General features: G+C 33.1%; 1 protein-coding gene and 1 non-coding gene across 4 annotated transcripts in view; both read right to left on the bottom strand.

Moving 5' to 3' along the window:
- LOC123706821 overlaps positions 1 to 23,774 on the bottom strand; it is a 139,887-nt gene that overhangs the window by 19,565 nt on the left and 96,548 nt on the right. For 2 of the 3 annotated variants that reach the window (XM_045656282.1, XM_045656283.1), the window contains one exon: positions 4,013 to 4,151. In XM_045656282.1, the coding sequence (XP_045512238.1) occupies positions 4,013 to 4,048 (36 nt within the window). In that variant the 5' untranslated portion in view covers positions 4,049 to 4,151. Of the gene's footprint in view, positions 1 to 2,463; positions 2,696 to 4,012; positions 4,152 to 23,774 lie in introns of those variants that run through there. The other variant, XM_045656281.1, reaches the window with a different exon arrangement.
- Positions 8,024 to 8,097, bottom strand: Trnat-agu. Its single transcript has one exon. It is a non-coding gene; the product is annotated as a tRNA-Thr (tRNA).

Genomic DNA, 23,774 nt, shown 5'->3' with positions numbered 1-23,774 from the left:
AAAATATACGTTTTTGTACTTATAAGGCATTTTTCGTAGTATTTGTATATAAGAAATAAATAAATGTTAGATGTCCTGGTTGACATGTACCTATACTGTAAAAATAGTTAGTAGTTTTGTAAATATTTTCAATTTATTACTGTTGAATAATCTGTCGAAGAATTTATCTGTTGTTCTAAATGTATGTATTTTCTTATATAAAGTAATAAAATAAAGAAATGTTTTGGACACAGAATTGTACTGGAATTATCAGTTCAAAGAAACTTAGCATTTTTATTTAACAAGTGGCGCTACAACACATGAATCCGGATATTTCAGTATCTATTCTTATATATCTTGTCATCTCTCTCATATCTTTTGTGCCTGACACACGCTGTCGATTCATGGGTCAAAATTAAGGTCACTTTGTCATGATGCCTTAACTGTACGAGTGAGTGTTAAATGCGCTTATAGAAACAAAAAGAACAGTGGTGGAAAGCTGTTTCGAGCGCTCGACCTCCAGGTTGAGAGTCGCTAAAGACCACAGCACAAGGCCGACAGTGCGAATTAACAATGAATGTTATTTTTATTATAAGATCCTGATGACCGTAAAATGTAAAAAATTACACGTAGGTCTATTGTATATTAATATGAATTCATAAAATGCATTTTGTTTTCCAGATGACTTCAAATGTATAATAATAGTAGAAATCGTTCAGCGTTAAGTACATAATAAAACAGCTTGATATAATAGTTTAAAGGCACATTGTTACATTTATGGAGTAATAGATATTTTCTCAGGAAGTCACATAAAACACTTTGGACCGATGAACTATAAAAATCCTACGCTGGCTTAAATATCAAATTACATACTTTATTGCCAACTTTCTCTGGAAAATATATATGTTTTATAAAATATAATATCGTAAGCAAATATATTAATATATTCAAAACTATGAGAAACAATGGTAGATAAGTCTAATCGACACGGGCGAAATTGGTATTTTTTTTGTAAAATATTGCAATTTTGATCGCAATCATTAGCGCTGATGACGCCGATGATTATGATGAAGATGATCGAGTGGTACAAAACGTACTATTGAAGTCGTGATGTGTGAAATGATGGGGCATTTGGAAATCATCGTAAAAAATATTGTTTATGCACATTCGTCACCGACTGTACTGATTGATGCAAATGCATGAGTAAACTGAACAAACCGCACTGAAAGGTCAATGCTACTGCTATTGTTTCACAGGCTATTGCTAATAATATTGGTATATTAGTACTTAGTGATATAAAGCTAACTTACTATGGCTATATACTATAACTAAATACTACGGTATTTAACTAAAATCTTTTTTTTTTATACATCGAGGAGTTTATAATAAATATAATTTAAATTCTGAGTTTCATAATCGGACGTTGAGCCAGAATACGAAGTTCCACCCGTATCACCTCGATGTGTGTTCCATAACAGCATTTTTAAAGAAGTTTCTGTAGCGCACCACCACTACTAACCAGCTACCCACTAAATTATTTCCGTACTATTTGACTTAGAGTCCTTCAAGGAAAAGAACGTGCTAATTCTTAAAAGGCCGGCAACGCACTCACGAGCCCTCTGGCATTCAGTGTTGTGCGCGGCGGTTCCACTTAACATTAGGTGAGGCATATTTGAGACATTCCTTATTTTTTCTTAATTTCGTAGATTGTTTATCATATATATAACTTAGAAGTGTCCGTTTGTTTTCCGAAAAAGCCAGAATACTCCTGTTGTACCCCTTTTTGTAAAATGATTGTAAATGTTACAGTGACAAGCATTTTGTTTTAGTTTTTCGTTTAAAGTAATTGACGAATTCTCAAATAAGTGAGTCATTTGTTCTAATTCTTTTGACTCCTCATTACCATAAAAAGTAAACTTTGGGACGAATTTCATTGACTTCATGAACTTCAATGTTAACTCGGGATACAAGTTTTATTGTTATGTTATGATAATTTAGTCTGGAGTCATATAAATTAATTTGAAACGACTTAGGTGATTAGTTCTGGGTGGTCTCATATGTACCGTGATAGGTTATGGTCATACTCTTTATATTTACGAAGTTTCTTTGCAGGGTCCTCTATAGGGAGTCGCTGAGAAATGTTAAAAAAAAATCATAGAATCTTTTTGAACCCACAATCTTTTTGAATCGACAATTTTTATTGCCAAATATTGAAAAGGCTTCTTATCAATAATAATAATATAAAGGGCCATTTTGGTTAAGATTCGGTATTCGGTTTGAATCAATAGTAAAAAGATTTTAATTTTAGTAATTAAAGAGAATGTGTACCTAACCCAATTAAAATCAAAGTTTTGCAATCAAATGTTTATAGTATCCAATCGAATTAATATTAATCACATTGATTTGAATATAAATTAAGACGTCATGCGGTCACTAGGAATTACGTATTTAGAGTTACAGCTTAACATAAATCTATAAACTTACCATTTTAATTGCCATAAGCAAAAATAAATTTATCCAAGAATTTAAATAACTCATACATAAAGTTTGAGGGGGCACTTCCGTTCTTTCATAAATTCACACAATTCATCATGATATGAACACAATATGAAAATAAAAAGATGATTAATTCACAGTTTAAATATTATTATGTCTCGCGCGCAGTTTTCCCGCCATCGGTAAACCGACAGGTTTTTTCAGACGAACAAGCCAACTGTCATCGTTCGCAGGTTGCGCATGACTGCCACAGGTGCCGCTCACGCGATAGCATTGCGATGGAGATTCTCGATTTTTACCTGATATATTAAGTAGAGTTTAAAATAATTGTGAAATATAATAAGTGTGTCATCAATCACTTTTTAATTATTTAAAACTAGTTTTAATCATTTTAAATGTAGTCCACTATCACGCTCTAAGTGTTTGTTGGTGTTTTTTATATAATTCATCAATCTGAGTGTACCACTTTCTTCGCAAATAATCGATTTATTATCTTTATTAGTGATAAAAAATTTGCTCGAAATTTATTCAATTTTTTTTTCAAACTGCTAAATAGTTAATAATAATATAAATTTACAAATTATGTACACAAATGTGTTCATAATAAAAATTATGGACCACTGAGTCACAGACATTAAAAGATAAAACTATAAAATTAACACCAATAACCATTATAAAGTAATTATATTAATTGGAGCAGATGAACGTTTTCGGTGATGCTTTAGAATAGGAGCTAAACTGCTAAAACTGTGCAACAAAATTAGGAACCACTTTATTATTTATAGTTAGTTTTGACGCCTTGTGTCTCGTTTGTTTCATTGATAATTAACTCGAAATAATTGTTTAACCAAATGTTTTAACCGGAACGTCTAGGCTGCGTTACAGTCTAGATTACTAATCATCGGAAGCGGAGTTTTCGTAATACAAATTACAAATTCAAATGCGGACTTCGTAATTATGTAGGAAATTTCTTTTTCGTTTGAAAATGTTCTCTACCTCTTACTAATAGGAAAATTAGAGCGGCCTCCCATCTTGGCTTATCAGCGAACTCATTTGGTTAAGTTCCGATCAGGTTTGTCTAGAAAGGTTTCGATTTTATCTTGAGTTATAAAATATCCCGCATTAGTACATTTTACGACATCGCTTTTCGAAAGGTTTGCGAATGAGAGATGCTGATTTATGAAAATTCCGTTTTAGATATTTATATATCTTTACGCAACATTTAATCAAGTAAAAATTTTTTATAACAAAAATTTATCAAAGATGGGTTGTTAATTTTTTTCGAAGTTTTTCACTATAGTTATTAGTATAGTATATTAAGAATAATTTGTCTATCTGTAGAACTTATGTAAAAAAAGTAGTTGTTATTTGTATCTGCCATAACCACGAACTAAATACCACTTTAGGGTATTGTATTGCAGGTCAGAGATGCCAGGAATTACCGGATAGACTGAGTTTTGTAGCCCCGCCGAGGAGATCATGATCTGCACTCACTTCTACATGCAGTAAGCTAGATGAGGCAAAAAATTACGCTTACCGCGAGGAGAGTGGACAGGGCGCTTGCCATCAGCATAGTAGCGCGTGGCCGGAGGAGGCAGGCGGCCGGCGGACGGGCGCGCGCGAGCCCCTCCCGCCGCCCTCCCGACCTCTACCACGGCTGCACCAACATCCTGCACCTGTATCATAGTAATTATTATCGTCTCTTTAATTAAGAATCGCAACAAAAGGCACTGTGTTATATTTCTTGAAAGAAAACAATTTATTAACCGGATTACGGTCCCGGTGACGCACGCTGTAAAGCACGCGAAACGTCGGAAAAATTTAAAATTATGTAAAATAATTATAAGTTTATAATAATACAAATAGCTTTAATCCGGTAAAAAAATTGTTTTCTTTCAATGTGTAAAAGCTATGTTAACCAAAGACAATGTTACAATTCTTATACAGATTAGCGAGGTCTATAAAATCAGTAAAACCTTTGTGTATTCAGGCAATTTTTTTGTATAAAAACATAGATGGCCTGACTTACGCCATTGAATTTGTTAATGTAGCCATAAAATAAGATTTGTAATACTATATATGTTTAATTAGTTATAGAAATAAATATTAAGATCATCTATGCTGAGTTCAGTAAATGTAATCTTTCTGCTCATATAAAAATATATAGAATGATTGAAAATTGAGGCAACCACTCTCTAACAGATTTTTGCGACTTGGTCCCGGTCCTTGCAAATATTTCCTTCGCTGTAAGAGTAGATACCTAAGAGTGGAGCCTCTCGATCAATAAAATTTATTGCAGTTACTTGAGAGCCTTTATGTATCAGTATATCAGTATTACGAGAGTGAAGAACTGTTTGCACATGCCCATGCCATATACACGTATAAAAACCTATTTAAATGTTTAGGAGGTTTTATAGGTAAGTATGTGTTCATTACTATTATATTCATGGCTTTTACCTACATTTTTCCCACGATAACACTAAGAAGAAACTTTCTTAGTCGTAGCACTAAAAAATAGTCGTAAAATTCCTTCAAGGGCTTAGAAAGCCAAATGGTTTATTGATTCATTAAATATTGCCAATTTAATGCTATGTAACTCCGAGTCGTAAGCAAGTAACATAAATGTGATTTCCACACAAGTACGACCGTTTAAGCGTTTTGAAAGGATGTTTAAACTGCAATTGAATTTAATCGAAAACTTATTGGTTTGTTTATTGGTTCATAAATGATTTGCATAAATATGCCTCAACTTTTGTTGCAATATAAAACAGCATATAGCAGCATAAGCAAAGCTGTATAAGGTCTTGTGTAAAAAATTAAATTATCGTAAGTAACTTAAAAATGTATGTAAATATTGAATTTATCTGGTTCTCTTACGTTAAAGATCACATCGAAATTATGTTATGAATCAAATGTAACAGCTAACATCAATTATATATAATAACAAACAATTATACTAAAGATCTAGCCAAAGATGGAATAGATAATATTTACAAGTTTTAAATATTTAATAACGAAAAAACTAATAAATATTATCAATACTCCTTCCAAACTAACTACTTAAATTTTTATTTAACTTAATGTTAACTAAACGAAGATACCTAATTTGGTTTTGTTATATGACGGTGTAAAATTGAAGAACGTGTATGTACGTGAGGGTGAGCTAGAAATGTATTAGTAAATATAATATTATTATTGGATAAAACAATAGATTCAATATTCGGCCATATGTTATCCAAATTGGAATAATTCTAAAGAACTAAATATCGGACGACGTAAGTCCTATAAACAAAACAAAAATACAGTAAAGTGGTAGAAAATCACTACTACAACATATATATGCTATACAATTTCTCTTTTACTAAGCATTTCCTTTAAAAGATAAGAAAAATGTTTATCGTAGTGCGAATCAATGTCATGGCGTCATAATGCAAATTCCAAACATTGCCTTATCGGCGCCTTAAGAATCACACCTCCTATTATGTCATTACTGGCGGGAATAGTAACATTAATATTTTATACCAATCCATCTCCTCCTGCATTAGCAATAAAGGCCACATCCGCATAAACTAATTTATAGCAGTAATAATATTTCAGTAGTGTTTTTATCGGAGTAATTATTTCGGCGCCAGATATTATTTATCATTGACATAATTGTTTAATGATTCAATATGTTCAGTGAAATGGCGGATGTGTTGGCGGATTTCAGGAAGTTTGTTTTGTGCAGTAACTGAAATAATTCTATGAACTGGGAAATAAATTTATACAGACCCTTTTTGAAAACCCTTGCAGGTTTTACTTTCATTTGTGTTCACTCTGACCTCGTAGCCCAGTGGGATCTGGGAATTGGACTATGCGTTTGTTTCATAGATGCTTTACGGTCAAGTAGGCGATTGTCCTTGGCGATTGGTCACATTCACATTGATTTTTATGGCTAATTAGATATTAAAATAGATCGCATATGAATTTATTTTTACTTAAAGGCATCCTAATTAGTAAATCGGGATTTAATTAAGTTGTAAGCTGTAACCGGCACTTCATTAGCCGAGACGAGAAAATTAACTTTCTGTCAAAAGTTATGGATCATTTTGTTAATTGCTCACGTGAATACATGATTCTAATATTATGTATATTAAACATATTCCTTAATAAAAAAGATGATGCTGAACCATTCGGCTTCGGTAATTCGTTTTCTTTATATGTAACATATTTCCATAATATGATCATTGCTTTTCCTTCTTTTAATTTCTTTCTCATTAATGTTTTTCCCGATTTTTGTAATTGCAATAAACATCATTAAACTACTGAAGGTTCAAAACTTACTTTAATTGAATTCACTTTTAATAAAAGTTTCAAATATTCAATCCAAAACGAAACTTCCATAATCAAGAAAATCACTATGTTATATTATATATATTTAGCATATTAGTTTTTATCCTATGAAATGAAAATCACGTACTCCGGACGTCTAAAAAGATTAAATAAATGATTTGACATACATATATAAATCCAATTTACCATCGGAAATTACACCAAATTCAACAATATGCAATGTGTTGAATGCGGTCATGCGGATGGAGCTGGTACTGGGGAGATCCCGCCCAGAGGTGAGAACAGTACTACATGTATAACCTTTTAGTAGGCGGGATTTTGAGTTTTGAGTCGTTCGATCGTGTCTACAAATATCACTAGATATTTTTACTAATATAACAAACAAACAACATTTGATTGTAAAAAAACTACTGGACCGACAAAAAATTTCACCGTCGGAAAGCTATACTATCCCCGGGGACATATTTAAAAAAAAAGATAATTATCTACTAAAAGTGTCGCGACAGCATCTGTTCAGCTATTATAGTTGTAACAATCACTAAAAATCATTAAAACAATAATATCAAAACTTTCTTTCCAAACTGACTAAAAAGAAGCGTGTATGTGTACTGTAAGATAGTCTTATTTTAGCCGGGGTAGGCCTCTAATCCTTTTATAAAATTCTCTAATGTACTACGAGTATAGTGGAATCTCCTGGCCTCTGACAGTCTTAGTTTATTTCTGTATCTGTTTCTCTTCTTCTCCATATAATCGAGTGTTAAATGCGCCCATAGAAAAAAGCCTATTTCGAACGTCGTCTTTTGTATGATTTCGCTTACAGTTTGATGAAGCAACATTAATTAATCGAAATAAAATAAAAACAAAATACAATCTTATGCTAAATAGGAATTGTGACATTTAAATTACTCATCAACCAATCACAATACATTGTCGAACAATTAATTAAAAACAACCAATTGGAATACCGCATTCATTATAAAGCCTGCGTTATTAGCATGTTATTATGATTATTTAGTATTCAAATGTAAGGGGATTAAAATTATTTATTGCTTCAAGTTGATTTAAATATTAATTATGCGCCGTTTAGTATAAGCCTATAATTTGTTATATATCAATGCAATCCATTAACATCGCGGACATTTTATATTTAGTTTTAATGATTTAAAAGATTTAGAGATGTGTGTTTATTCGAAGTAAATCTCTATTGAAAAAATATAGGCGCCGCCGAGATTCGAACTCAGGATCTCCTGTTTACTAGACAGGCGCTTTAACCAACTAAGCCACGGTGCCACGATAGACGAGAGGGAATATTTCCATGCTGTCACTTATTGTTTTACGATACAGACAATTTTATAGAAATGTTAAACCAGCTCATCACTCTTCATGACTGCAAACAATAATCTGCATTTTTAATCTGTCTGCAATCTGCATTTGTCTCAAAAGTTCTTTCCCACTCTTGTACTAGTTGTACTGCATGTTCTCCTGGTAACCATAATTTTGGGAGTCGATATGTTAAGAACCTGCAATGTGTATTGTGTCTAAGCATACGAACAGCTGGTCGTCCATTCGAATCCCGGTTGTGCGACAATGGATCTGCGTAATTGAGACTTGAAATTGTCTTAGATGCTTGGTCTATAGTCTAAGCAAGGGCGTAGAAGACATTTGCTTGACTATGAACAAAAATTATCAATAAAACAGATGTAGAATTTCTAAGGGCTTATGGGTGATATCAATAGTAGCACTACAGGTTTAGTGACATTTAAATTTCGCTCTTTCAGAGACATTTTTGGTGTGAAACTTGTTTATCGGCGATGGAAAAAAAATTAACGGTCACATCTTTCGGTTACGATTCACATTTTTCCGTTACGCGCCATATTTTTCATGTCCCTAGCACGGTAGATTCGAAGAGATTCGAAGCCATTAATAACAAAAATATATAATAACGATAACAATGATAGTAATTCTATTACAATTAATGAAATTCTGTAATAATCTTTGTAGTAATGAGGTTAAATGAAATAATTGTATTATTTCTATTCATATCTATGATAATAAAAGCCTTTTATTTATCCCACAGTTCGAATTTCACATCTAAGATACAATAAGTGGTATAAAGAATCTACCTCAATACTGAATTTATATATTACAATTATATACTACAAGTACTTAGTATTATAAATTAATCAGCAAATTCCCGGATACTTAAGAACAAATAAATAATTCATGGCAATATCGTTCGCTTTGAACTCGCGATAAATTGTCAGTTCAATCAGATTTTATCTACTAGATCTTGTATCGGCGCCTTCCGATGATCTACATAGCTAATGCTCTGTGATCTACATAATACTAAGGCAAGGTCTATACGAGGATAAGTACTATTTAGTTGGCATTCTATTTATTTCGTAAATTGTATGTAAAATCTTCCAATACAGAGATTTGTAATTTTTTTCTTCAGATATATATCTTCAGGTACATTCCGCCTACGGTGAAGGCTCTTTGAAAAGATTTCGCGTGATTGGGAGAGCAACCAAATGTTCTTAGAAAATAGTAATAGTTTATACCAAACAGCATAGTAACCGATAACTTGAAGAAGTTTCTTTTAGTTATAGAAAACATCTATCTCTTTCAGAAAAGATTTTCAAATTGTATAGCACAACAACAATTAGACTTAAAGAAAAAAAAACAATTTTTAAAAAGCTTGTGTATGATTCCTTATGAAAATGCAAACTCATATACAATGGAAATTCTTTGCATAGCCATTGATATAACTTGTTTAGTGGGTGTAAAGTAATTTTCTTATTAAGTCTATTGGCACATTATAACATAAGCATTCCATTTTTACGTCGCTTAATAGAGCAATTTCCATGTATATACATAACTATGTTGCATATATTATAATTAAGTTATCAGTGAATTCATATTATGTACTAATACTACTCATTCGAAAATACTATCTCGCCAAAAAGGCCTAAATTAATTAAAAAATCGACTTGGATCGATACTGGATTGGTTACGCTTTTTTATGTAATAGGAGGCAAACGGGCAGGAGGCTCACCTGATGTTAAGTGATACCGCCCCCAATGGACACTCATATTGCCAGAAAGCTCGCAAGTGCGTTGCCGGCCTTTCAAGAATTGGTACGCCCTTTTCTTGAAGCACCCTAAGTCGAATTGGTTTGGAAATACTTCAATGGGTTTTACAAAACTGCCTTAGAAGAAGAGAATAAAACGCTCAGTTGTGAAACGATGGACGTCGAGGTGATACGGATGGTATTTTGTATTTTGGCTTGACGTCCGATAATGAAACTCTACCTGAGTTCCAGTCTCTTTCTTTTGACAGCTTAACGGTACTGGACAATGACTTCTACATAACACTTACAAATTTTGCTTTTAAGAAAGTGGGAGTTTCAGTATTACGCGAAGAAAAACGTAAGAACACACGACGTAAAACTAGGTCGGTGAATCTAGAGAATAAAATAACCATTCAAGTATACGAATTAAGCTGAAGAAAGGGACAATAGTATTATAATATAAGGCAGAGTTTATTAATATCGGGACAGGTAAGGAGAAGTAACAAAGCATCTGTCTCTGAAACCGAATAAAGTATTGTTCCATAAAGACCGAACTCCCTTCGGCTTAAATTCGGATTTGCCTGAATAACCGATTCACGGAAGCACGACATTATTTGTCGATCTATTTTGAACTAAAGCTTAGTTAGAAGTTAGTTGTGTACAAAAGCAATTACAATTCGTGCAGACTCGCTATGCGGCGCACGCGCGCATATCTTATTTGCATTGGATAATTGCTATATTGAATTACAAGTATGTCCTTTAAGGTAGTTACGACTTGATAATTAGAAAAAATGTACTAAATGAGACCCATTATGGAGAAGAACAAACTACAGTGGAATTCTGGAGGAAGCCTATGTCGGATGACAAGCATGCACCGAGGAAAATTGAGTAGATAAATTATTATATTAAATATAATAATTTATAAGATTTGTCATTAGGTGTAATAACTTAGTTGTTTGTAATAACTTCATTGAATCATTCAAGACAGCTTATTTTTTTATTTTCCTATAGAAAAGAGGGCAAGTGGACAGGAGGCTGCCCTGATGTTATGTGATACTGCGGCCCAGTGAAACTCGCACTGAAAGAAGAATCGCAAGTGCGTTTCCGGCCTTTTAGAAATTGGTACGTCTACCCTACCCTAAGTCGAACTTATAATTTCAATCAAACTTTAAATTCTTTTGCATAATCGTAACAAATAATTTTATATATTTAATTTAATTAAGCTCTGATTTTTAGATTAACTGTTTCTAATCGATAATTAGTAAGTATCACAAGCATAATTAATAATTATCTTATTACATTATAATTATCTAGTAATCAATATGATTATTTATTTAATTAAAATGTAATTCTATTTCTTTAATAGACTCTAAATGTTTTTGTGAATCGGACACAAGTATATTTTTCATTAAACTTTTCTTAATATACATTGAACTGAGTAGCGAAGAAATACAAAACATAATCAATTAAAGTTTAATCAATAAATTATAAGTATTTACGATCGACGTACAAGATCAAACGTATATTTTAATTACTTCAGTCAATATGGTATTTATATAAATTAAACTTCAATTGATTGTTATTAATTATTTATTTTAATTTTCATGTCAAGCGAGACATATTTATTTACGCATGTAAGTATAAATAGTTATATTGTCGACTATATTAATTTAAATGTCTCAGGATGTTTTGTAGAAAGCTTGTTTTTACTAGATACTAGGTCATTTTAGAGTTTAAATATTAGTCCCATATTTTCATTAAGATCAGATTTGTTACATATGCTAGTTGTATGGTTAGATATTTATTTTATTGGGGACATGCATTGCGCATACTGGTTAGTATGGGAGGGTAATGTGGGACTTGCATTAGCCACTAAAATCCCAAGGCACTACAAAAAACGCCCTAGGAGGGATACGGTAACAGCAGAGCTTTATCCACTTCCCGACAAGTGATAAGACGGTTGCGTCCACTTCTCCACGCACATTGTTAGTGAGGATACTTGCACAGAAAGTATCCTTCACAGACCAGGCCGTTGGCTTCCTAATAAAAGCTAGGGGAGATCGAGTCTGGTACTTGTTTCTTGATTCTTTTGAATGGCTCCCCGCCAGGCTCCCCGCTTGGGCACTTTTTTAGTGGCGAGGATTTGATGTGCGTGTCGCGCATTTCCGATGTGGCGCGTCGGTTGTTCAGATATGCCCTAACTTTCTTTAAACTTTCATAATAATAAAATGTATAGAAATAGCGAACACGAATGTTTAACAAAAATTCTAATATATCACCATTTCATATGCTCTATATAAAAAGTAAGCGCTTCCTCCATAAAATTGGGATATAAAAACAATCGCGGATCAAGGAATCGCTGTAAAGGATTTGCAAGCTTTAACTGTGATGTGCAATTCGTCATGGGGCGTTAATGTTGGCGCCGTTGCATGCAACGTTATGACGTTACCACTGACTACTGCCATTGGGAACTTGCGAACACTTTTCGTATTTAATATACGCACCTGAAATATATAACTCTCGCCATAAGTACTGTTAAATAAAAACTTTTTTTTTTTCAACTTAATCATTATTAGGAATTTGAAACACGTATATTATTTTAAAAATCATTAGACTTTTGCGTTATTTCACATATTTTTTCGTGTTCATTATCAAATTACAATATGGATGGGGTCTTAAATAAATATAGGATTGTAGTGATCGCCTTGAACAAGGTGGGTATGGCCGTCGGTCATATTCCAGACACTTCAAAAGCTTACTATCAACAGATACAAAAACACTTCGTCTTTCAAGGACTAGAAATGATTGGGGCGGCCGCGTGCTAATAGACCTACAAAGGCTGTTATGGCCAGAATTCGTCGAAACCCCATTAGGAAGCAAAAAATCATATCAGCCAAAGTGTATCAAGATACAGTCTTAGATCATGTTGTAAAATATCTCAGCAATAAACTTTTTAAAAATGTAGCGTGGATGTTCCAGCAGGATTCTTCACCTGGTCCCAAGGCTAAGTAGTACCCAAGCCTGGCTTGAAATCAACGTTCCGGACTTTTTAAGAGCTAAAAACTTATAATCTAGCTCAGACCTCAACCGTTTATACTTCAAATTATGGTCAGTTTTAAAAGACTTGGCCTGCTCTAAACGACATGGCGATATTGAGTCTCTAAAAAAATCTTTGGAGCAAGCGGTGGCGAAATTTCCCATGGAAACAGTGCATGCCAAACAGATAAAAGCCAAAGGTCGCCATTTCGAATACAATATGTTTTATTGTTGACATTTTAATAAATATCTTGGTATTAATTTTAATAACATTACTTGTGATTTATGTCCACTTTTGTCCTTATTAATTACTTTAAACAATAGCGATATGCCGATGACAAATACACGATCGAAGTTAACCTATAAACATATAAAATATTAAAAAAAAATCTAATATTGTTGATGGATGTTACTTTCGAGGTTGTCTTATTTAAACGAGTATTAACTACTGATGAGACTCAAACCCACTTTTTACTTTCAAACAAGTTATTCGCTAAATCTTTTATAGAAAATTAAATGACCCACCCAGGGTTTGTTCTTAAGATCGCTAGAGTCAAATACCACTAAACCATTAAGACAGTTGAAATGTATTGTTAAAGCTAGTTCTTCAAATATACCTTTACACTCTTTGTTTTAGATTTTAATTAATAAAAATTTAAGTATCGCATTATATTTCATAGGCAACGTGGTCCACGATGGAGAATATGTAGGCCATAACTTTTGACCACAATTATAAATAACTTATTAAAAATAATTAATATGACATTTGCCTGCCATTTTTTATTTCATTTTACATGGCGATTATATTGTTTTTATTATAATTAAACAATCTGATTGTACCACTTTCTTTGCAAAGAAACGGTTTATTATTTTTAACAAGGACTTTATTTGTGTCCATATAACTCAATACACTGGTTCCATTTCAAGTGTTTACCCACATAAGATGCGCACGATTGACAATAATTACGATCTATAAGGGGAACATTTGCATAAAATATGTATATTTTGTACATATTTTTCAGTATAAAAACGCGTTGTCGTTTTATATAAAACACAATTATACAGAAACAATGTTCCGGTTACAGAATATTTAGTTAATATATGGGTATTAGAGTTTTAAGGCATTAAACGTATGTATACGTATTTAAAACTTGCCTAGTATGCAGTTAACCCAAAATCTGATGGTTTCCATCAACGTATACAGCGAGAATATGCTACCACCACGGGTATGCCGAAGGGACCAAAATTATTAAATTTTGGTGCTTTATTTATTTTCTTTTATCATTTTTATGCACAGCTTAGGTTAAGATTATATTTAAGCTATTATAGTATCTTAGTTATAGTTTCAGTTGTCTTCTTTACATTTGCATGAATATTGCAGATATAACCTATATATTTTTTATTAAATATTTACCTGTGTTAAGGGATAATTCTGTTAAACTTGAGTAAAATTCATAAAAATTTTTAAACGAATTCTTTAGCATCTTGAGTGCTAAAACAGTACTTATAATATAATATAACTCGTAACCACTGGGAACACATTTATAAGGTTAGGTTGCCTACTTACTTCCGCTGAAGCTACATGGAAAACACATTCACCACTATTCATGTAATATCATTGCACTATTTTAGTTACTAGTCAACAGTATTTTATTTTATCTTATTAGAAGTTTTTTTTATATATATTATAAAGTCTGATGATTAAGAGCCTAAAGTGCAAAGTACATAGCCGCGGGTGTGCGCATTTGCAATCTGGTTGCGATTAATCAAAAGAATAGGCCCAGTAGCCGGCCTTTCGAGGCTAAATACCACGGCAACTATCGTAGATATTTCACTGGTATAAAACAAGTTAATAAACGCGACTTCGTCCGTGTGAAACTAGAATATAGATCATTACAATACAATTTTGTACGACGGGAAATACCGTCTCGGTTACCATGGTTACCACTTTTTGTATAAAACACTTCGCAAATAAACAGTGATTTCAATTCATGTTTGATATTTGAAATAAGCACAAACTTTTATAAAAAGTTTTACCAGCACTATTTCCGAGGTTTTACCAAAGTAACAGTGCTACGAACAAATCTGTGCTGCCCACTTGTGCAGTTTTACTTTAATTGAGCGTTTCTTGTCATATTTTATTTTTACCTAAAAGTAATTTATTTTGGTCAACCCGTACATGTTAATTATTGTAGCAAATTTGCACTAATGCACGTTATGTTGCATTGTTATAATTTATCGATATAAAGGCAGTAATATAATAGTTTAATCCGTCAAATAATAATATTAGGTAAAATAGTTTTCCTCATTGCAAATTGTAATTTAAGATAGCCTCAAAAACTGCTCAAACGTATACAAATAAATGTTGATTTTCTATAACCTATGACCACAGACTATACATCAGCGGTTACACGGGAACGCTTTTAGACAACATGCCGTGATTATATCGCTCTCCTTACGAAATATATGATGGAAATCAGATATCGCTTACATGACTCCGTTACTTGAGTTTTGCTATTTAAAACTCAGTGATTAGGGAAGTCACACATCGTCAACACGATACAGAACGATAAAAATATATTATTATATGGTACATTTTACTACAACTACTAATTCTACTACGGCACAGTTGTATAGAGGCTGCATTATGCTGCGACTCGAGCGCTTTCAAAAAACCTTAATTTACTTTTAGCATTTACTTTTAGCATTTACTTTTCTCCAGTGGCATCTCGAAAAAAGAGTTGCTAACATGCAAAACCAGTCTAGAGCACTTTAAGATGTTGTTATTGCAAAATCGTAGAAAATTCATTCATATATATCGTTTTCTAACTATATTTAAGAATAAGGTTGATTGCCCTAACCGTTTAACTAAATTTAAGTATCGTGAACCGTTTAGATACTCCAGACATTCCATCGTCCCATTTGTGCCTTCTTTCAGAAGAAAGCGTTTTAGCTAAAACTCTCCGATATCCAGATTGATATAATTGTTGTTGTTAAAGGCAAGATAATGTTAGTATTTAATCTTAGCTACCTGCGTTTTGGTAATTCCGAATAACTATAAATTTTATCTTTGTACCGTGTGTAATTAAAAAACGTATCAGTTTTCTAAAATATCTATAGTTATAAGGTCACGAATATCCGTTATAAAGGGAGAAATAATTGGGGTTGACGGCACTGCGACAATGTTCATAATACGCCGTGATTGGGTCACGAGATTTGCTGGTCTCAAGTGTAACGAGTGGTGCTTCCGGATACACCTATGTAGATTTATAAATCTTTAGAACTGAACGTAATTTTTATTATGACGCATATGTAAAATAATCGTAATGCTATCGCTTATTTAACAAATAACACATTTTTATACTTAAACAATAGTTAGTTAAATAACAAACTGTAATGTTGGAACCGTCAAACATCAGTTTTACCTTAAGAATAATATTCGGCGACCCCGTAAACGCAACACGGGAACAAGTTTGTGAAAATAGCCCCTGATGATACAGAAGCAACTCAAAGAAAACTAAACTAAACTCAAAGTCAACTACTCTCTGAAGTAACAAACATTGCACATATATACTGTAGAATATATGAGAATCAATCAGCCTTATGTAATGAAAATAATTTAGGATAGCTATAATTGAAATTTAAGCTACGTATGTACTAAAAACTTAAAGAAAGAAAACAAAAGTAATTGATGCACTTCCATTACCATACCATATACATTGCAAAAATTTAAATGCTCTGGCCACACCAACTCGCATGAACAATGGCAGATGGACAAACAGGGTATCAAGGTGGAAAGGGCCACCAGGAAAAATAAAGAAACTTCGCTCTCTTCGCTGACGAGCTTAAAGAAGTTGGTGAGGAAGATTGGGAAAAGATTCTTAAGATAGAGAGAAATAGAGCCAGTGGATGGAGGAGGCCTATACTCAATAAGAGGTCCTTGAAAAAAAAAATTCTGTATAAAATTGTAAGTATGTATAAATTTTGTAAAGAGTGGATGACTGTTTCAAGGAATAAATGAGGCATAATTATTATTATTGAAATATGTAGTTCCAAAACGTAACAAATACCTAAGAAATATTTTTTTTCCATCTTGAAAATTCTATAATTATATTTTATATGGCAACTTTTTGGAAAACCATTGTCATTTTTTTAAGCTCTATGGTTCCTTTTAGTTAGTGACTTGATGACCACACCAGTTCAGTCTGGAATTGTCGGGAAATGATTGTTGTCAATTCCCACTTATTTAATGAAATATTTTTTATTCATCGCGTTATGCACAAAGAAATACATCCTGTAATTTTCTTTTTAATTAATTATATTTCATAATACATAAGTACTGTTTCATAATGCATTCGTATCGATCAATTGTTTTTACTAAAAGATAATATCGAGCTCAATTAAAATATAATAATTTAATAATAATAACGTAAAGTTACTGTAATATATTATAGAATCGAGATCGGCGTAGGCGCATTCGACGCTGCGATCCGTCACAGCAAATTGATTTTCGCTACGTTATCATTACGGACACACTTTAATGGCCGGCATCAATTTCCTCTGATGAGGTGACAACGAGGCGTTAAGTAATTCAATGCATATCAATTAGATATTTTGTTTAATAATTCTTAAACATGTTGTCAGCGTTCAGATATTAGGGTCCTTCAAGAAAAGAGCATACCATTTCTTAAAAGGCTGGAAACGCACTTGCGAGCCATCAGGTGAGAACATTGGATGAGCCTCCTGCCCGTGAACCCCTTATTACATAATAAATATTGCGTTGTGGGGTAAGTTCGCACATGTTAGATAAAAATTCCAATTCGGCGACTGCTGGTCAGCTGTGTTTCCGGGAAATAGCTATTGACTACGCTTTCGCCAGCATCACCTCACAAAATGACGGGCACACCTTTAAATCTTTATATAAAGCAGAATCGGATGGGAATTCCATTAAATCCTCTTTAGCGAACTTGCATCCACCTGGACTAGACTGCACGACCACGTGGGCTTGTCCCTGTGCACTCAATTTTTACCGCTTTATTGGACCAGTTAATTAAGTACAACCAATGTGTTAAAACTGCAAAATAAGATTCGATTCCACAACAGTTTTGTTATTTTCTTGTCTCTTGTCTTTTTTTTTAATTAATTAATTTAGAATACCTAATACTATATAAGAAAACCGCCAAAAATTCTTTTCAAATATGGTTTTTGACGGTACAAATTCTTTCGCAAGGACATGCTTAAACGGATAACGGTAAGGTGAAATGATTTCTGTGTGGTTAAGGTAAAAACAATCTGCGTTCGTGTCAACATTGACGTGTGGGGTATTAATTTTTTGCATGTGAAATGTCACGATTATATACAGTACACATACATACACATTTCTTATAAGATAAACACAACTAAGAATTCACTTGAGTTTAGTCGGTATTTTATTTAATGCAAATATTATTTTGAATAGGCCACTCCACACTGGAGACAAAATTATTGACGCCGGATGGGAGATTTAGTGTTCATATACTTTGATACATTCTAATAAGCGATGGCATATGGAGATTACTTATTTCTTTTTTTATATGAATAATAATGTAAATTCTATAATTGTACTATTTTTAAATATGCCAGCAACATACTATATATTTATTTAGTTACCATGCGCCTTATTTATTTTAGAATAGCAGTTTTTTTCTAGGTACATGGTTTTCATATTTAATTATCAAATCAATGTATACAAAATATTGTTTAAATATTTTTAAAGAGTAAGGAGTTTCCTGCCATTCTTCTCCATACCTTTTGGAAGGGGCTACTACAGTATAAATACTCTGGATCACCCATTTCTTGTGCATTTTATCCCGGAAATGCAGTTTAGAAGGGTTATCGCAAAATTTAAATGTTATGTCATAAAACGAACAACACCATGAAACAAAACCTTGCAAAGTAGAACTGAACAACCGAGTCATGCCTCGTGTATTAATCTAACATAAGGGGCATTTTATCTAAGTCTTAAACAATTCCACTTGCAAGTATATTGTCAAAGTTATTATAAACGAGTCTTTATAAACATTCTTGGAATTAAAAAGGTTTTCACGGCTGACGTTTCGTCAACAACTCTTCACACCTTCACGCTGTGGCGTCGCGTAGTAATTACGCTTAAGCGAAAACGAACATTATTTTTCTACACCGGTTTTTAAGAATGACGCAACTTGATTAATCTGTTGTACTGGGTTTCACAAAAACTATTGGGTATAGAAATATCTCTTTTCGGTGTTTTTTAAAAATATATTTCTGTTTAAAATATAAAGGTGCAGCATGATAAACATATCAGACATTGCCCAACACCTTTTTTTACTTAAATACGATATTTCTGCCATGACAAGAAGAATTAATAAATAATTGGTAATAGTGACCCAAACTTAGCTCTGGGGTTGCTATAGACGTTCTACATGCAGAAAGAAGAAGCAGAAGAATAAAGCAGAAATGACATAGAAATTTAATTCGCTATTTAGAGAGGATACCAAATTCAATCATAATTTGTGTTCCGAATGGAAATCAAAGTCCAGTTGTCGTTTTATATTCTAAGTTCATTGCTGGTGATGAAAAACGTACCAATATTTATGTACTATATTGTAAATTATACTTGTAATAATTGTAAATATAAAATTATTTGTAGCTGGCAAAGGATATTTTAAATTAGTTACATGTATAACACATAATAAAATAAATTAGTTTTCGACCAATAAGGAGACTAATATGAAAACGAGGAAGCTCAGACAGCTACTGCGCTGTTTATTTTAATGATTATTCATTTTAACAATTAACATTTTAATTAGATTTTGTGATATAGTGATTAATTATTCAGTTTAATTAAGAGACGTGTTATTGATTATTCCACGTGCAAAATTATTTAAAGGCATAAAGTGCAAATTGCGTGACCAGATTTTATTGTATGAACTCGAATATTGTAAAACGAAGTGAAGCCTGGATACGATAACGCCTCTAAGCTTGCGTTGATTGTATGAGTATTATATAAAATTGGATATTTTAGGTCCTTACATATGACATTGGCGTTTTGTCGTACTGGCCACTTTGACCTCAAATACCTCCTCTTTGGTTAGGAATTTCAAATTCAAATTTGTACAGCTATTTACTCATGTATTTGTGCTTCGATGACCGTCATTCATTTGTTGTTTTCTTCTGTTTTTTTCTGTTTGCGTCACTCATTTTACAAAATGGAAAACTTAAGGCATCGCATTATTTACGAGTACGAGTTCCGCCGTGGCACTAGTGCTGCGGAAACGACTCGAAGGCTGAATGATGTGTATGGCGGTCATGTTGCAAAAGAAAACACAGTTCAATTTTGGTTCCAACGTTTTCGTTCTGGAAATTTCGACCTGCAGAACAAGCCCCGTGGACGGCCTGAGACCCAAGTTGATAATGAAGTATTGAAGGCTATTGTGGAAGCGGATCCATCGCAAACCACGTCCGAGTTAGCTGCAGGCTGCGGTGTTAGTGATAAAACTGTTTTAATTCACTTGAAGCAAATTGGAAACATTAAAAAGCTTGAAAGGTACCAGGTGAGGTACCCAACCTCACGAATTGTCCAGTCTCAAATCTGGTAAGACTATTACGGCTGATGTCTATTGTCAGCAATTGCAAACTATGATGGAAAAGCTAGCGGCTAAACCACCTAGGCTGGTCAATCGCTCCACGCCACTGCTACTTCACGACAACGCTAAACCACACACTGCACAACAGACGGCTACCAAATTAGAAGAGCTTCAATTGGAATGTCTCAGACATCCTCCGTACTCCACGGACCTTGCTCCAACAGATTACCATTTTTTTCGAAATTTGGACAACTTCTTGCAAGGGAAAAAATTTAACTCTGATGGGGCAGTCCAAATCGCCTTCACAGATTTTATTGATTCCCGTCCGACTGGTTTTTTTAGTAAAGGGATCAATGAACTACCTATGAGATGGCAAAAGTGCATAGAAAACAATGGTTCATACTTTGATTAATTAAATTTATTATATTTAAAAATATTCGACTGTTCCTCCCATACAAAACGCCAATTTCATATGTAAGGACCTAATATGTCCAAACGACGTCACGAAAGTCAAAGTTAAAGCATTTATTTCAATTACGCCTATTAAAATAGCACTTTTAAATGTCAACATTGTACAAGTTAAAAATATTTGAAAAACAAATGACTGTAGTTGCCCCTTCCAAATATGGCGGAGAATGGGCAAGACACTTAAACTTTTAAATTATTTTTACAATATTTTGTATATATTTATTTCATAAGTATGTATATGTGAAGACCGTGTACCTAGAACAAAAAACCCTTCTATACTGAAATGAAATAGGCGCATGGTGTTAGAAAAACAATGCAGCAGACAACTATATTATTATGTAGATACATAGTACATATATGAATATTTACCGCATTTAGATTCTACAGATGCCTAACATATTTTGGCATGACTCTGAGTTTCCAAAAACTAACACAGACACAAGCACGCTTATAAAAAACTCAGCCACGTTCAAATACACAGAGTATGTACACATACGCCCATTCACATAAGATCTTCTACCTATCTACCAGGCGCACACTAAAATCTTTAATTAGCTCCTGTGCACTTAAACCCATGGGCCCAAGTCTCTACTCCAAAGGGAACAAAATCAAGGTGGAGGTAAGAGTCTTATATTTGAGCCGTTTATTACTTTCTGCCTGCTCTGCGGGCGTCTCTACGCAAGTTGCAATCCATAGCAAAGCACGTCCTATCCGGCCGCGGCGAGCACTAAAATATTTGTATGAAAAAAACAATGATCCTAATTTTTAGTTTATTTGCATTCACTGCTCGAAATTGCCGCAAGTTATTATTAGTTATTAGTGGAGTTTTTAATTTCCAGTTATTAATCCGTTCAATCGGCTAAAAAGGAATAAATATAATTGATGGTACCATCAAAAGCTTAATGCATCGGGAATTGGCAAGGCAATTGAGACACAATCGTAAAAGATTATTATCTAGTACGGTCGCGTGAATCAGCGTTTATTTTATTACTTTAATAAAGAAAATGGGATATAAAATTGTTAATAGTTTGTGACTAAGAGATAAATAATTCTGTATTTAATGGGTGACTTTTATAGTCTGTATTGTTTTTAAAAAATGGTTCTAGATGCTTCGAAATTTTACCCGCAAATTTAGGAAAGGAGGCGCAATGTTTATCACTTGAGAAAAGCTTCAATCATCTATTTTTAGGTTCCATCCAAAAATTTAGTTTCTACAGAGAAGACTTATTTATTACAAAAAAGAAATCCGTTAATATACAATGCCAATACATATTGGCCATGACGTGTTTTCTGCAGAGCAGAAAAGTGGTATTCCCACCCGTATCACTTTCACATTCGTCGTTTCACAACTGGGCGTTTTTCCCGCCGGTGTTAGCCGCGCACCACCACTATGTGGAATCAACTACCCACTGAAGTATTTCCGAACCAAAGTATTATATTATGTGAAGTATTTCCCCTGGCATTGAGAATGTTCATGGCCGGCGATAACATTCAACATCAAATGAGCCTCCAGCCCATTAGGCCTATGTAGTATAAAAAAAATCTTCAAATTGCACTTCACACACATCACACGCTATTCAAACTAAATAATGAATACAAGTAACTTTTGTTTGACACAAAATATCTGATATAGAAAACATAAGGATTCCAAAAATCTTAAATGACGCATAAAGCACGTTACCACTCGCAGTTAAAAAATACTTCAGAGACCTTAATTTGAACAAAGAACATTGTCATACAAAAACACTTTTTCATGTGACGATCCCATTGTATCTGATGCCACTCGATATGAATCAGTGATCAAGATAACAGAAGGTGTAGCCGTACAGATAAAGCAATTAGTTCCTCATCGATTTATCCGCCTGACTGTACTTAATTATTATTGTTTTTGACTTTTTAACAAGGAACAAAAGCTTTATGAATCGTATTCGTGTAACACAGTGGGATAAAAAACATCGTTGTTCAAATACGAAGTGAAGTATACTGCTCTATGAAAAATGTGAAATTAAAAAAAGGAATGTTTAAAAAAAATTGGGATTTGCAATGTTTTGAATTGTGATTTCGACGGAAACAATAGGCTTGGGAATAAAAAAGAAAAATTTAAAAGACAATATAAAAGATAGATAATGACATACAAAAACTACTTAAATTAAATAAGCACTTAAAATAAGACAAAACTATGAATTGATTCTAATGAAAGGCACGCTTTACTCGGTTTACACAATTTAAATGTCTAAAGAAAAATAACATTTACGGCATTTATTTTGGGATATCGATCTCCGTATTTTTCTTTTATTTATTTCGGCGGCATGCGGGCTTCCTTCGCTACCACACCACAATGACCACCAAAACTCAATAAATATAATATGTAGCAAGGTCACAGTCTCGAGTGCACAGTGTGAATACGACAATACGTTATGTTTACGATCGGCGGGAACCGACCACCGGCCGCGATACACCTACATTACGCGGCCCAAGCTTTCATGCGGTTCCGTATTATAAAATAATAATTAATAAATAATCCTATAAACTTTGTAATCCTTCAGTAGAGAACGGGAACTTAGCTTAGAGGTACACCTTTTCATATCTGGGATTGTACTAGAGTAAATTATATATATTTTTGTGTTAATAAATCTTGATTATTATATTGTTCTACAACTATATACATTTTAATTTATTATAAATGAATTAGTTGGAGATAATTAAAATATTATTTCCATGTTTCTTATCATGCTGGTGAACAAATTTCGTTTTCAAACAACATATTTATTATAATCTATATATAAACT

This window comes from Pieris brassicae, chromosome 3, assembly GCF_905147105.1.
Source record: "Pieris brassicae chromosome 3, ilPieBrab1.1, whole genome shotgun sequence".
NCBI classification, from domain to species: domain Eukaryota; kingdom Metazoa; phylum Arthropoda; class Insecta; order Lepidoptera; family Pieridae; genus Pieris; species Pieris brassicae.
Note: the sequence above shows the minus strand (reverse complement) of the source record. Positions and strands in the feature narration are given on the sequence as shown.